The sequence below is a fragment of the Syngnathus scovelli genome, chromosome 8, assembly GCF_024217435.2.
Source record: "Syngnathus scovelli strain Florida chromosome 8, RoL_Ssco_1.2, whole genome shotgun sequence".
NCBI classification, from domain to species: Eukaryota; Metazoa; Chordata; class Actinopteri; order Syngnathiformes; family Syngnathidae; genus Syngnathus; species Syngnathus scovelli.
Window position 1 is genome coordinate 12710429 of NC_090854.1, and position 12598 is coordinate 12723026.

General features: G+C 43.3%; 4 protein-coding genes across 4 annotated transcripts; 1 reads left to right on the plus strand and 3 right to left on the minus strand.

Moving 5' to 3' along the window:
• Window positions 1-168: 168 nt before the first annotated feature.
• Window positions 169-2321, minus strand: LOC125973745 (dynein regulatory complex subunit 2-like). The gene has a single exon (XM_049728208.2). It carries the CDS (start codon window positions 1869-1871, stop codon window positions 363-365), a length of 1509 nt encoding a protein of 502 aa, XP_049584165.1. The 5' UTR covers window positions 1872-2321; the 3' UTR covers window positions 169-362.
• Window positions 2322-2456: 135 nt separating this feature from the next.
• si:ch73-390b10.2 (Golgi pH regulator) lies at window positions 2457-5786 on the plus strand. Its single transcript, XM_049728209.2, has 14 exons — window positions 2457-2669; window positions 2982-3041; window positions 3115-3218; window positions 3376-3482; window positions 3555-3656; window positions 3719-3839; window positions 4027-4107; window positions 4181-4290; window positions 4371-4459; window positions 4605-4697; window positions 4768-4863; window positions 4954-5043; window positions 5161-5226; window positions 5306-5786. The coding sequence occupies exons 1-14, from the start codon at window positions 2628-2630 to the stop codon at window positions 5510-5512; spliced, it is 1368 nt and encodes a 455-aa protein (XP_049584166.1). The 5' UTR covers window positions 2457-2627; the 3' UTR covers window positions 5513-5786.
• A 388-nt stretch (window positions 5787-6174) lies between these two features.
• pdzk1 (PDZ domain containing 1) lies at window positions 6175-9948 on the minus strand. Its single transcript, XM_049728206.2, has 8 exons — window positions 9569-9948; window positions 8577-8786; window positions 8291-8504; window positions 7685-8017; window positions 7415-7611; window positions 6783-7019; window positions 6442-6714; window positions 6175-6263 (listed from the first exon to the last, which is right to left on the minus strand). Exons 2-8 carry the CDS (start codon window positions 8781-8783, stop codon window positions 6210-6212), a joined length of 1515 nt encoding a protein of 504 aa, XP_049584163.1. The 5' UTR covers window positions 8784-8786; window positions 9569-9948; the 3' UTR covers window positions 6175-6209.
• A 169-nt stretch (window positions 9949-10117) lies between these two features.
• Window positions 10118-12035, minus strand: rsph1 (radial spoke head component 1). The gene is made up of 7 exons (XM_049728211.1): window positions 11885-12035; window positions 11651-11764; window positions 11363-11468; window positions 11195-11285; window positions 10934-11069; window positions 10651-10722; window positions 10118-10571 (listed from the first exon to the last, which is right to left on the minus strand). The coding sequence occupies exons 1-7, from the start codon at window positions 11933-11935 to the stop codon at window positions 10308-10310; spliced, it is 834 nt and encodes a 277-aa protein (XP_049584168.1). The 5' UTR covers window positions 11936-12035; the 3' UTR covers window positions 10118-10307.
• Window positions 12036-12598: the final 563 nt, after the last annotated feature.

Consider the following 12598-nt stretch of genomic DNA (forward strand, 5'->3'; position numbering starts at 1 on the left):
AAGACGTGGAAGGAGAGAGAACAACTTGGTACAGTTGAGTTGGACTCACAGCGCCCTCTCGTGGGTGAGACTTTATTGTTGCACATTTCAGTTTTTATCTAAATATGGTAGCGTGGGCATGATTACTGTATACTGGGAAATGTTTTTAAGTTGGGGAAAACAGAATTGGTTTACTTTTAGGGAACACTACACTTTACAATACTTTTGTGCTATTAATTGCTGTTGCTCTCTGTCTCTCTCTCATTAAATTATGTGTTAAGATGAGTTTATATGTTTAAAGACAGTAAGTGCTGTAAATACTCTAATACCAGATTTCAATAACATAAATGTCACTCATTTTGGGGGCCAGGATAATAACTCCCTCAATGGAGGGGGCTGACTGAAAATATTTTGTCAGCTTGTGTGTCATGAAACTCCTCATTTATAGATAGTAGTCTGATGGCGTTCACTCCCTCAATGACACATCGCACTTGCTTGGCGGTGTCCTTCTCCATGACAGGGGCCAACTTGAGCAGCAGGGGATTGTACGGTCCGTTGTGGGTGTCCGGGTTAATGGTCTTGGCTTCGAGACGTTGCCGTGTAAGCAGCTGTAGTTGCTGGTTCTCCCGCTGCAAGTTTGTGTTGCGCCGCTTCAGGGCGTCCTGGTGGAGCTTCGTGAAATTGTAGCGCTTCATCAGCTCAGGGAACTCGTATATTGGCGATGGCTCCACCGTGGGTGTCTCTGATTCCGGAATGATTTCTTTGTCGGCCACTTGCTCCTCTGTCTGCTGAGCCTCTAAATGGCGGCACATCTCGGCCACCTTCAGGAGCCGAACCCCCCTGGCGATGAGCAACCTCAAGCTGTTGGCCGCGGCGTTGCTGTGCATGCTCACCTCGTTGATCATCATCTGAATGGGAACGCGGTTGCGAGCCATCTGGTTGAGGAGCATGTGGATCTTGGCCTTAGCGTCGTTCCGAACCGCCGTCAGCTTGGCCGTCATGTCAGCGTTGCTCTTCTCGGTGGTCTCCAGTCTGGACTGCGTCTCGAGGATGGTATGGTAGAGCGCCACACCCTTCTTAGAAGTCATCACGGAAACTTTCTTCTTGGCCTCCATGCGCTCCACACTCTCCATCTCTTGGATGTATCGCTTCTGGGCCTTCTGGTTCTTGAGGACCTTCACGTTCTGGTCCAGGAAGAGCTCCTCCACCTCGAAGGCCTTCCTCTTCTCAAACACAGAGTGAGCCTCCATGGGCTCGCTGTATAGCATGTGGATGGTGGCCAAGGCTTGTTGGTGGTGACGCTCCAAGTGGACCACCGAGTCTTCGAAACCCACACGCGACTGCAGGAAGTAGGTCGCCATTGTTTCACTCAGTACCTCCAGCCTGTGGCCTAAAGCGTCCTGACCCATGTCCCACTGCTGCTGCAGGAAATTCAGCCGCTTCTCCTGCATGGCACGCAGTTGCTCAACGTGTTCACGGTGCACGCGCCACACCTGAGCCGAGAGACGCTCACCGTCCTGCACGCAACATGCGAACCTGTCCATGGCGCGGTTCAGGTCCTGATCTCGCCGCTCAAAAGTCCGCCGAAGGGCGGCTATCTCCTCCTTGAGCTGTTCACAGCGGTTGCTGCGCAGGTCGAGACGATAGGTGTCCTTCAGCTTTATGGAGTTTGTTGCCGTGTAGGCTTTCTCCTTCTTCAGCTTGTCTCTCATGATCTGTGGGCGCAGACTGGGGTCATCCGCTGGGCCTTTGCCCTTCTTCTTTCCCTTCCTTTTGGGCATCTTGACTTTCTCACGTTTAACAGTTTGAACTAGCAGGGGAAAATGTGCTAATCCAAATTTTGGATTTGCACTGGAATTAGCAGCTGCAAAGATGACATCACTCCCTGTCATTTAATGTGATGCACCAGAGGGAAAAGGACGCCTTTGGCACAGTGATGCAACATTGTCATGATGATGTCACCACCCTTTTTCTGTCCTAGATAACAAGCACATGAGTACAAAACACTATGTTGACTGATTTTTGATGATTGATTCAATTTGAAGTCATTCCAAATTCCAAGTTTGAAGTCATGCGTCACATTCGTTGGCTATAGTTTTACATATTATTTTTCTTTATTATTTAAATATGAAATGCACTGACAACGATTAGGTTCATTAAAGCGTTGCAGCTAAAGCAAATAAAGGGAGCTACTCGTCCTCCTGGTATTTTACTGTACTGTACTACGTTACCTAAAGTTGCATCGTTCCACTATGGCTACCCTACACGCGCAACAGATGCTAATAGACGGTGATGTGGAAAGAAGCTTGCATCGCATTTTATTTAAACGAAATCGTAAATAAGTTCAAACCAATTTCTGCTGAACATACCAATTACAAATGTGAAAAGATTAGGGCATTGAAAAATGTCGAAAACGTCTTATTACGTCATAGATAGGCGACGGAAGTCCGCCGCGGAGCTGTCATGCTGACGCACTTTATAGACGACCCTTGTAACTTGACACACTCACAACATCTCGTCCATTATGAGTAAACTAAATGTTTATCGTTTAAGGCTAGTTGTCGCTTTATTTACCAGCTTGATCTAAAAAGCGTCTCCTACAGATGCACATCGATTATTTAGTGCATTGACGGAAGTAACGTAACGTCATGTCGTTTTTGGTGGATTCCGTGATTATGTTCACATCTCAGGTACACTCTAATGGCAATATTATTTTTATTTTAATTGATATTTCTAAAGAAAAAAATATGTAACTATACTATCTCCATTTTTCATGCGACTTGTTGCAACGGGTTACGTGACTCAACAGGATTAACTGTAAAAATATAATTAATAAAACGTCTTGTAGTCTGTTAAACTTTCTATATTTTCATTAACGTGTTCCGTAATATTAAATCACAGAGTAAGAACACGTCTATTCCGGTTTTAAAGTATTTTAGTTTTATAAGTTTAATCATGTACAGTATTTGGATTTAACAGTATTTTGTCTCTTACCTTTGAAGGTGTTGTTTTTTGGATTTGGCTGGCTGTTTTTCATGCGGAAGCTTTTCAAAGACTATGAGGTAAAGTCTTATTCACAGTACAATGCGTTCATAATTACATTGTTATTCTAATTATATTTGCATGCATTGGTAGGTGCGTCAGTATGTGGTGCAGGTGGTCTTCTCTGTCACCTTTGCTTTTTCTTGTACCATGTTTGAGCTCATCATTTTTGAGATTCTGGGTGCCTTAAGTAGTAGGTAAGAACTATGTTTTTCTCTCAAATCCATCCATTTTCTGTCGCTATTCAAACTCACATTCACACCTATGGACAATTTAGAGTCTTCAATGAACCCTAATGTGCATGCTTCTCAAATGACTGATGTATTTAAAGTGACGTTGTGTCTGTTCTTCAAGTTCCAGATACTTCCACTGGAAGCTGAATCTTTATGTGATTTTGCTGGTTCTCATCTTTGTGGTGCCTTTCTACATTGGCTACTTTGTGGTTAGCAACATCCGCCTGTGTAAGTGCACTCGCCAAATCGGTTTGATTGATGTGCTCATATTGTATACAACACAAGTTGTTTTTGTTGCAGTGCACAGACAGAGATTGCTGTTTGCGTGCATGGTGTGGTTTACCTTTATGTATTTCTTCTGGAAGCTGGGCGACCCTTTTCCCATCCTCAGCCCAAAACATGGTAAGTCAGCATGCTGTCACCTGCCACATAAAATATATGTAATTGTGTTATGTGTTCTTTAGGCATTCTGTCCATTGAGCAGCTCATCAGTCGTGTTGGCGTGATAGGAGTCACCCTCATGGCTCTCCTGTCTGGCTTTGGTGCCGTCAACTGTCCCTACACGTACATGTCCTATTTCCTCAGGTGGGTCCAAGATGTTGAGGCACCGTCTATGAATATGACACGCAGACAGACATACGATTTGTTAGTGTTTTATACAAAAAGTGGCAATATTTATATTATAGTGTTATTTTTTTCCCCAAGTATTTATTTATTTAAAGTTATATTTGTGTTAAAACAACAACATTGATTTGCCTGCTCTTATTTACAGGAATGTGACAGACAGTGACATCCTTGCTTTAGAGAGGCGGTTGCTTCAAACTATGGACATGATTGTCAGCAAGAAAAAACGGTAACATACATGTAGCTTTTATTTTTTGAAATGATGAAACAAATGCTTTGAATTAAACGAATGTGATGTGCAGCATCGCCATGACGCGAAGACAAATGTACCAACGCGGGGAAGACCAGAACAAGCAGACGGGTTTGTGGGGCATGATCAAGAGCGTCACCTCGCCGCAAACAGGCACCGAAAGTACCCTCCATTTGAATTACTTACCGGCAAAACACCATGCGTGATCGCATGACTTAAACGTCTCTTCTTCTTCCGAGCAGACCTATCTCTCATCCAGCAGGAGGTTGACGCTCTGGAGGAGCTCAGTCGACAGCTTTTTCTCGAGACCGTGGACCTGCAAGGCACCAAGGTACCGAGTCAGTCAACATATTTCTACACAGAGTAGATAAATGATCACTGTGACATGAAGGTTTGAGGCAGTTTGCGCCAACTTTTTCTTTTTTTTTTTCATTATTATTCGATGAATTGTACCACACCTATTCTCATCTTTACAGGAGCGCATTGAGTACTCCAAGACATTTCAGGGCAAATACTTCAACTTTCTTGGCTACTTCTTTTCCATCTATTGTGTGTGGAAAATCTTTATGGTGAGCTGTCTGTCATACTATTTTGAATTGTGCAAGATGTGGCTGAAACATGCTTGTGGATCCATCATAGGCCACAATCAACATTGTGTTTGATCGCGTGGGGAAGACAGATCCAGTGACCAGGGGCATTGAAATAACCGTCAATTACTTGGGCATCCAGTTTGATGTAAGATATTAATTTTACTCTTGCATGTTATTTGATATTTAAAGATGGATTTCATGGGTTTCTATAAATGTGATGATGTTTCGCTCTTAGGTGAAGTTTTGGTCCCAGCACATCTCCTTCATCTTGGTAGGCATTATCATCGTCACGTCCATACGAGGTTTACTCATCACCCTCACAAAGGTACACTGGGTGACACGTTTAAAGCGGAGGGTGGGCAAGCTACGGCCTGTGGGTAGTAAATGGAGTATGGCACCTGGAGGTCTTTGTACAAACAACTAGTGTTTTTCTTCCTTGTAGTTCTTCTACGCGATATCCAGCAGCAAATCTTCCAACGTCATTGTCCTGGTCCTTGCTCAGATCATGGTGAGTTCCTTTGACTCGCCTTGTCTTTCAGAGCACAGCAATGATCTAATGTGTGTGTGTGTGTGTGTGTGTGTGTCAGGGCATGTACTTTGTGTCGTCGGTGTTACTGATGCGCATGAGCATGCCGCTGGAGTACCGCTCCATCGTCACGGAAGTTCTGGGAGAGCTGCAGTTCAACTTCTACCACCGCTGGTTTGATGTCATCTTCCTGGTCAGCGCCCTGTCCAGCATCCTCTTCCTCTATCTGGCCCACAAGCAAGCACCCGAGAAGCACATGGCACTGTGACGCACCCCGCCCCGCCTCACCAACCTTTGTACCATTGGAATGGTTCCAGCCGCATGTTCCTGAATCAGGAATTTGAGAAGCGGACCCTTAAATACAGAGTGCGGAATAAAAGGATTCTATTTGTTCTTTGCTGAAATGTATGTTTTGTGTGCTACTTTTTAATTATTTTTTTAGTCTTAACACTGAAGCTGCTTCTTTTTTTAATTGTTCATAACTTTCTTTTATTTCACCATGCATTTGTAAAGGATTCAATAAAGGCAGCAGTATTTGGGAATTGTTGTTTTCTCAAACTCCGTATTTTTAACGTTCGGCCCACTTTTTTTTCAAGAATGCAAACAATTTTGAGACAATTATGAGAACTTAAATATCTGTAGGAAGGAATCTAGAAAGACTATATCACATGACCAAAGCCCCCAAAACATTAACATTTGAACCTTATGTAATGAGTGCAGTTGTGTATGAAATTACATATAGGTTAAAACGGATTTGTGAATCATTATATGGGTTTTATTTACATTTTACACATCTGAATTTCCTTGGAATTGGTGTTTGCAAAAAAAAACACCTGCTGAAATTAGTTAAATTTAACATGTAAACATGTCATGTGAAAAATTGTAGTACTGGTGACGATAAATGTTTTTTTTTGTAATCACTGACAAGGATTGTTAGGAAAAAAGAACATTTAATATGTCGTTTCTCAAAGTCTCTCATCCGTACTCTGACAAGATGAAGATGAAGACACAGAAGAGGTCTGCAAATAGAGAAATATTTAGAGCAAATCAATATCTAGTGTGGCTGATTGATTGGAATCACCCATTTAGCTATTTCTACGCTAACGTTGATTGAAAGCAATGATTAATGTTTTCTTAGGCTCCTTCATCTTCATGATGGTACAGGTTTCTAAAATGGAGTTCTGAAAAGTTGCTCACCCTCTCTTTAACTGGTGGAGTCTCCTGATCTTCACTGTGGACTTGTGCTTGCGACGTCTCGCCGAGCAGCTGACGCGTGATGGGCGTCCCTCTGGCATTGAGCTGTACGTAGACGTTCTTGGTGGCCACCAGCATCTCCAGCCTGTTGCCTGTGCCGCGGATTATGTCCACCACCTCCTCGTGTGTGCATTGCTCCACATTCTTCCCGTTGACCTCCACCACAATGTCGTCATCCTCCAAACCGGCCAGGTCGGCGGCGCCGCCTTTCACCACCTGAGACGAATGTCCTTTGATTATGTCACTCAAAACATACCCGTTTACTTTTCTTGTAATTGTCTTACATCTTTAATGTACTGTCCCAATACACCCTGGATGCCGTTGAGATGAAAACCAAATCCGGCAGCCGTCTTCTCCATTTTACACAATTTAGGTTTAAGCTCTATTTCTTCCTTCTTCTTCCACTCCTGAGCGGGTGTGGGTGGCTTAAGCGGGGCGGGGAAGGTGATAGCTTCAGAGTAACTGGGTGGAGAAAGAGAGTCCTTCTTCTCCTCCCAGAACAGCATAGGTGACACTTTACCCTGGGCGGGCACACACAAATACATGACATCAATGATATGTACATACAGCACACTGGCCCATAAAGAAACTAGAGTCGCTGCCATTAAGATCTGTACATAGTTCATTGATTGATGATAATAATAATAATAATAATAATAATAAACATTTAAACCATGGAAGGATGGATGATTAGGATTTTTTTAACCAAATAAAAATATAACTTAAATATGTTGAATTATTTTAAAATACACACTGATGTGTTTTGTTTTTAACCAAGTTGGAAAAATATTAAAACTATTATACCAGTCTTTTATATACCACGAGAACAGTGCTACACCAAGGTTAGGAGGTACTATGACATAAATTAAATCGTTCGTGCAGGTGTACCTAATAGTGTGACAGAGGGTGACCTCACCTGAGCATACATGAGGTCAGTGTCCTTGTCCACCACGAGCAGGCAGCATTTGTTGCCGCTCTGCCCGATGGCGTCCACCACTTGCTCGTGGGATCTCATGTCCATGTGCTCTCCGTTTACAGCCACCAACCTGTCCATGTCCTTGAGACCTCCTCCCTCCGCTGGACTGCCTCTGTCAATTTCTGTGATTACATGTCCTGCACACAAAAGCAAGTTCACGGTCAGTGAACAGTCATTTCCATGGCGACGGGAGAACATAACCTTCAGTACCACTCATGTAGGCCTCCTCCTTGAGCAAGAAGCCGTATCCGCCGGGTGCTTTAGTCAAGTTGACAATGCGAGGCTCGTGAGGGAGGCACACGGTCGTGGCCAAGTGAGAGGTGACCTTCATGTTCATGTTGCGGAAGTACCGATCAGTCTCGTCGTCCACCAGTAGAAACATGAGGCTCTCGCCCGCTCTCTTGACCTTGTCCACCACTTGCTCGTGCTTGTACAACTCGATATTCTCGCCGTTCACTTCCACCAAGCGATCGTTGAGTTTGACGCCAGCCCGGTCCGCCACGCTGCCAGGCACCACCTCCGACACAAACACACCCTGCTCACCTGAATATGGTATAAGAGACATTATGGAGATGTGTGCATCTGCAATGTCTCTAATACTAATAATACTAGTACTAGTGATAGGAAAATGAAGCTTCATATATGTTTCATGAACCAGTTGTTGCGGTACATTATATTTGTGTTTGTTAGCTAGCAGGGTGTTTTCGGCTTCAAGTAGAATTGTATTCAAAACATATAGCTGGGGCTTGATGTGGTATTTTTTGTGCAATGCTGTGAACTAAGTAAGGTTGTGGCTGGTGAGTTTCCTGATGTCACCTTTAACTGAACGAAGAGAGAAGCCATAGCCCGAGCCGGACTTGACCAGGTAGCAGAGCCTCGGTTTCGGGGCGTGCTGGCTGGTACCGTTGACCGCTGGGGTGCGGTGAGGCTCACCCAGGTTGACCCCCTGCGTCTTGGCCTGCTTGTAAGAAGCTTCGTCCAGAGTGTGAAAGGTGACTGTGGCCCCGCTGCTCCTCACCAACTCCACCACCTGATTCCATAAAGAAAAGGTGTACGCGATCGGAATTTCCCAAATTACATACGATACCGCAGGCTCGTTTACCTCAGAATGCGAAAGCCCATCGACGAATTTGCCATTCACTCGGAGGACACGGTCCCCATCTTTCATGCCCGACAGCTCAGCTGGACCTCCCATCTCCAGGCTGCGGATCAGGTGACCCTCCTCATCGTGCTCTATCCTTAAGTAGAAGCCAAAGGTTTGACCCGGTCTCTTGGTCAGAGAAATCACCTTTGGCTTGTACCCAGCCATGTCCTGTCACACATGCACAGTAGAATGAGATTCCAGAAGGTTTAAACGTCGTTGTCATTGGACAGCAAGGTATTCCGAGGTTAAAGAGGTTGAGATAAAAAGTTAATGTTGCATGCGAGTTTTAAAGTGGCAGTTAATGGTTAATCGCTTTCCTCAGTGATGACTCAGGTTGAAAAGACAAATTGCACTTTGAACTATATTGCCACTGTCATCCATGTTTTTGCATACATCTGATGTTATTAGGATGGCAATACGTGCGGTTGCGCTCGTTGACGGGCACGTGCCTGTCAATGGTTTATCACTATCAGCAGATCCCGAAGAACACGTGATAGAAAATACCTGGGAAATGCTTTTCACATTTCTTTCAATTTTAGTGTAACATTGTTGAATAAAAAAACAACAGTTTTTTCCCCCAGTCGAATTTAACGCAATAAATATAAGATAAAACTGAGTATATACAGTCAATAATTTCCAGCTTGGCGAGAGGCTATATACAAAATATATAAATTTTAGATTTGATCAAATTTCACCCACAGAATGCATTTATGAAATTAACCATCCCAACAATTGGATACGTGCTTTTTACTGGACAGCGATGAGATGATCAACAAAGGGTTAAAATTCTGTCTCCATATTTTAATTTCAAAAAATTGAATGATCTAATGGCTAGCCTAAGTAAAAACAAACCTTGCAAATATTGGATCAGTTGAGCTTTTTAACAAAATCTGACAGCACCTGAAAATGAACACACTTTCAACAACTGTCACAAGATATGGGCAACTTACCAATTGACGTCTTTGCTCGGTCACCGTTCCAAGAGTAAGAGCTAACCTGTCGCTGCTGAGTTATTCGTCGTGCATACCCCCTCCACGTCCTCTTCCATGTACTCCGAAGGAACTTTGATGGGCCAAAGGTGGACCTAAAGGTTGAGCTATTTAACAGTGGTAGGTAGGAGTGTCCTCCTTGTCATCTGTTCTTGGAGAGAAGGCTGGATCCATAAAAGTTGTCTTTGGGATTGTGACGCAGGTTGCAAAAATGCAAACGTCAAGTACAAGCTATACGCTCGTGGAAACACCTTGTTGTTCCTGGAAACGGTTCAAACTGTTACCTGGGAGTATAATAAATAGCCCAGTGGTTAAATAAATGAGCATAATCATTAGAATCATTAGGCAGTGATACATAGCAATCAGTCAATTGTCAAATTAACATGTGGTATTATTTGACAAGATGTTAATTAGCATGGTTTTCCTGGTAGATTTATGATCACAACATTCTTTAACTGTGAGTAAGTCACTTCAGCTAGTTGGGATGGACAAAGGTGAGACAAACTCAGCTCAGGCCTGTAAACAAGTTTCTATTGCATGATGGCACTAAACAATTTTGACATTTTCGTATAAATGTAACATAGGTACCAAAGCTCAAGGTCGAAGTTTCCCCATGGCCGAGGAGGATTTGAGTGTGTGTAATGTACTGTAGTTAATATCAATTCTTTCAATTTCGAGCGTGTAGGAAAGTGATTGTTGGCTATGCTTCGGGTGGAGCTTCGGATGGAGCTTCGGATGGAGCATCGGATGGCGCTTCGGGGGAAGCCTCGCTCTCAGCCTTGGCCTCGACTTTGGTCTCGACCTTGGCTTCTGCCTTGGGGTCGACCTCGCCCTTAGCCTCGCCCTCAGCCTCGCCCGTGACCTCGCCGTCAGCCTCTTCCGACGTGAGGCCTGTGATGCATTTTGGGAACCACTTGAGAAGAGTCGTGGAGCCCGGCTCGCCCCACTCTCCTTCGGCCCTGTCCTGTGGAGGGAGGATCACAAAGATATTTACAAATGTTTCCTGTTCTTGCTGTTGTATTTACTTCTAAAGACGCTCTTACCTGCTCCATTTGATGATATTCCCCATGCTGCTCACAGCCGATGTCAAACACGTACTTTCCTGGACCAGATGGCTACAAAACAACAACAAGGATTTAATTATAGCTAATTTGACAAATTACCAATAATATTTCTTTTGTGGTGACCATGCACCAAGTCAATATATTTTATGGACTGTTTCACTCAAAAGTGAGCATTACTTTACGACAGTTCAGTGTTACATGTGATTTTAGCTTGTAACCTCACGTAATGAATATTCGATTATTGACATAAAACAGAACTCACATTATTGTTGACAAAGTTACTGCAGTATCTGTGGTTGGCGTGGATGAACTCTCCGACAGACTCGATCTTGCCATTGGCCCACATCCCAGTGTACACTGAGCCAGTGTCATGGTAACGATATGTACCCTCACCGTGCCTTTATACAAAACATATCAGGAATTTATTTCTCATACCAAAACACTGACCTACATTTTACATGAGACCTGATTGGACCACTGTTGCCATGATTTACGTTGATTTATCCCCAAACAGAAGAAATACCTCATGTGATTGAGCCACTCTCCAACATACGTGTCCCCGTTGGAATATGTGTAAACACCATGGCCCTGTCTCAAATCCTCGGTCCATGAGCCTGTGAGATTAGCAGATGATTTAAACTATTTCTTACTTACAGTCACTGGCACATATGGTTTGATTTTGTTGACATACCTTCATATTTGGATCCATCCGGGTAATAGAAGATGCCTTGTCCATGTTTCATGTTCTGATGGTAGTCTCCAACATATCTCGCTCCGTTGACAAAACGGTAAGTGCCCTATTAGAAGAAAACATGGAGAGCAACTTTGATTAAAAATTCAAATTTTCAATGCGAAGGTAAAATTGTAGTTAAATGTTCTGTTTGTCTTCTTAGTCATCATCCAAACATAAAGGTCACGTGTTTGCAAAATCAATTTATTTTCTATATACTTGATGATAGCGTTTGATAATTATTATTACCTTGCCATGCCTTTTACCACGTTCATAGCGTCCTTGATAAACATCTCCTTTCGGGAGAACAGCTTTACCCATCCCATGTCGTTCTCCGGCCTCATTTCTGTCACCTTCATATTCCTGGAACAAATGATAAAATATAACAAAATTATGAAATTTGCACGATTGCCGATTCACTCCCGTCACCAAGGTTACCAACAAAACAAAACAGTCGAGCGACAGACAAATCCTAGTTCTTACCCCGAGTTTATTGCGTTCATCGTCAAACTCGTCAGAGTCTATATCAGACATTGTTATTAATCTTCCGTTTAAGGGTGAAAATTAAAAAAGTTTCATTTAGAAAGGCGATGGAAAGAGCAGAGGCGCAGAGGCGCGTGGATACCTAGTAGATTAAACCCCGGAAGTTTACATCATTTGGCTTGTCGTGTCCTCGCGAGTAATATTGTTTTAATTATTTTTTTTTAAATTGCACGTCAGGGCCACGCATACGGTATATAACCTACTGAACACTGTACATATGAAATTAAAAAAAAAACGTTTTTTTTTCAATTCCTGTATAGCAGAGCATTTTTGCGTGATGATTGTACTTTTGACAAGTATGCATAGCTGCTGAACGACTAATTCTAACACTCAAGTCCATTTTTTATATGAATCTGCCTGACACTGCAGTGTTGAGCCCCAGAGCAGTTTGGAAATTCCTGCCATAAGTGCAAGGGGACCCCCAAATACTCTTGAGCTCTGCCTCACACTGCCTCCATTAGTCTTGAAATTCCACGGCCAGGTAATGGATGCTTTTCCGTGATGGTGACTGTAGCAGCAGTGCTCCAAACAAATAATTGCAAACATGCCAGTTGCAAAATGCCACACTAGAATTGATTTACTCCAACCTGTCTTCATCAGTGGTAATCAACGTGTTTTGTAATTACCAACCGCGACGGGGAAGCACTAATCTCA

Excerpts from the sequence above, each read along its gene's own strand:
- rsph1 (XM_049728211.1), bottom strand. The coding sequence starts at position 11,935 with ATGTCTGATATAGACTCTGACGAGTTTGACGATGAACGCAATAAACTC. Across the intron at positions 11,765-11,884 it reads ATGAACGCAATAAACTCGGG|GAATATGAAGGTGACAGAAA; the intron begins GTAAGAACTAGG and ends CATTTGTTCCAG. Across the intron at positions 11,070-11,194 it reads GAGTGGCTCAATCACATGAG|GCACGGTGAGGGTACATATC; the intron begins GTATTTCTTCTG and ends TTTTGTATAAAG.
- pdzk1 (XM_049728206.2), bottom strand. The coding sequence starts at position 8,783 with ATGGCTGGGTACAAGCCAAAGGTGATTTCTCTGACCAAGAGACCGGGT. Across the intron at positions 8,018-8,290 it reads CTCTCTTCGTTCAGTTAAAG|GTGAGCAGGGTGTGTTTGTG; the intron begins GTGACATCAGGA and ends TACCATATTCAG. Across the intron at positions 7,020-7,414 it reads CTGACCTCATGTATGCTCAG|GGTAAAGTGTCACCTATGCT; the intron begins GTGAGGTCACCC and ends GTGCCCGCCCAG.
- si:ch73-390b10.2 (XM_049728209.2), top strand. The coding sequence starts at position 2,628 with ATGTCGTTTTTGGTGGATTCCGTGATTATGTTCACATCTCAG. Across the intron at positions 3,483-3,554 it reads GGTTAGCAACATCCGCCTGT|TGCACAGACAGAGATTGCTG; the intron begins GTAAGTGCACTC and ends TTTTTGTTGCAG. Across the intron at positions 4,864-4,953 it reads ACTTGGGCATCCAGTTTGAT|GTGAAGTTTTGGTCCCAGCA; the intron begins GTAAGATATTAA and ends TTTCGCTCTTAG.
- LOC125973745 (XM_049728208.2), bottom strand. The coding sequence starts at position 1,871 with ATGACAGGGAGTGATGTCATCTTTGCAGCTGCTAATTCCAGTGCAAAT.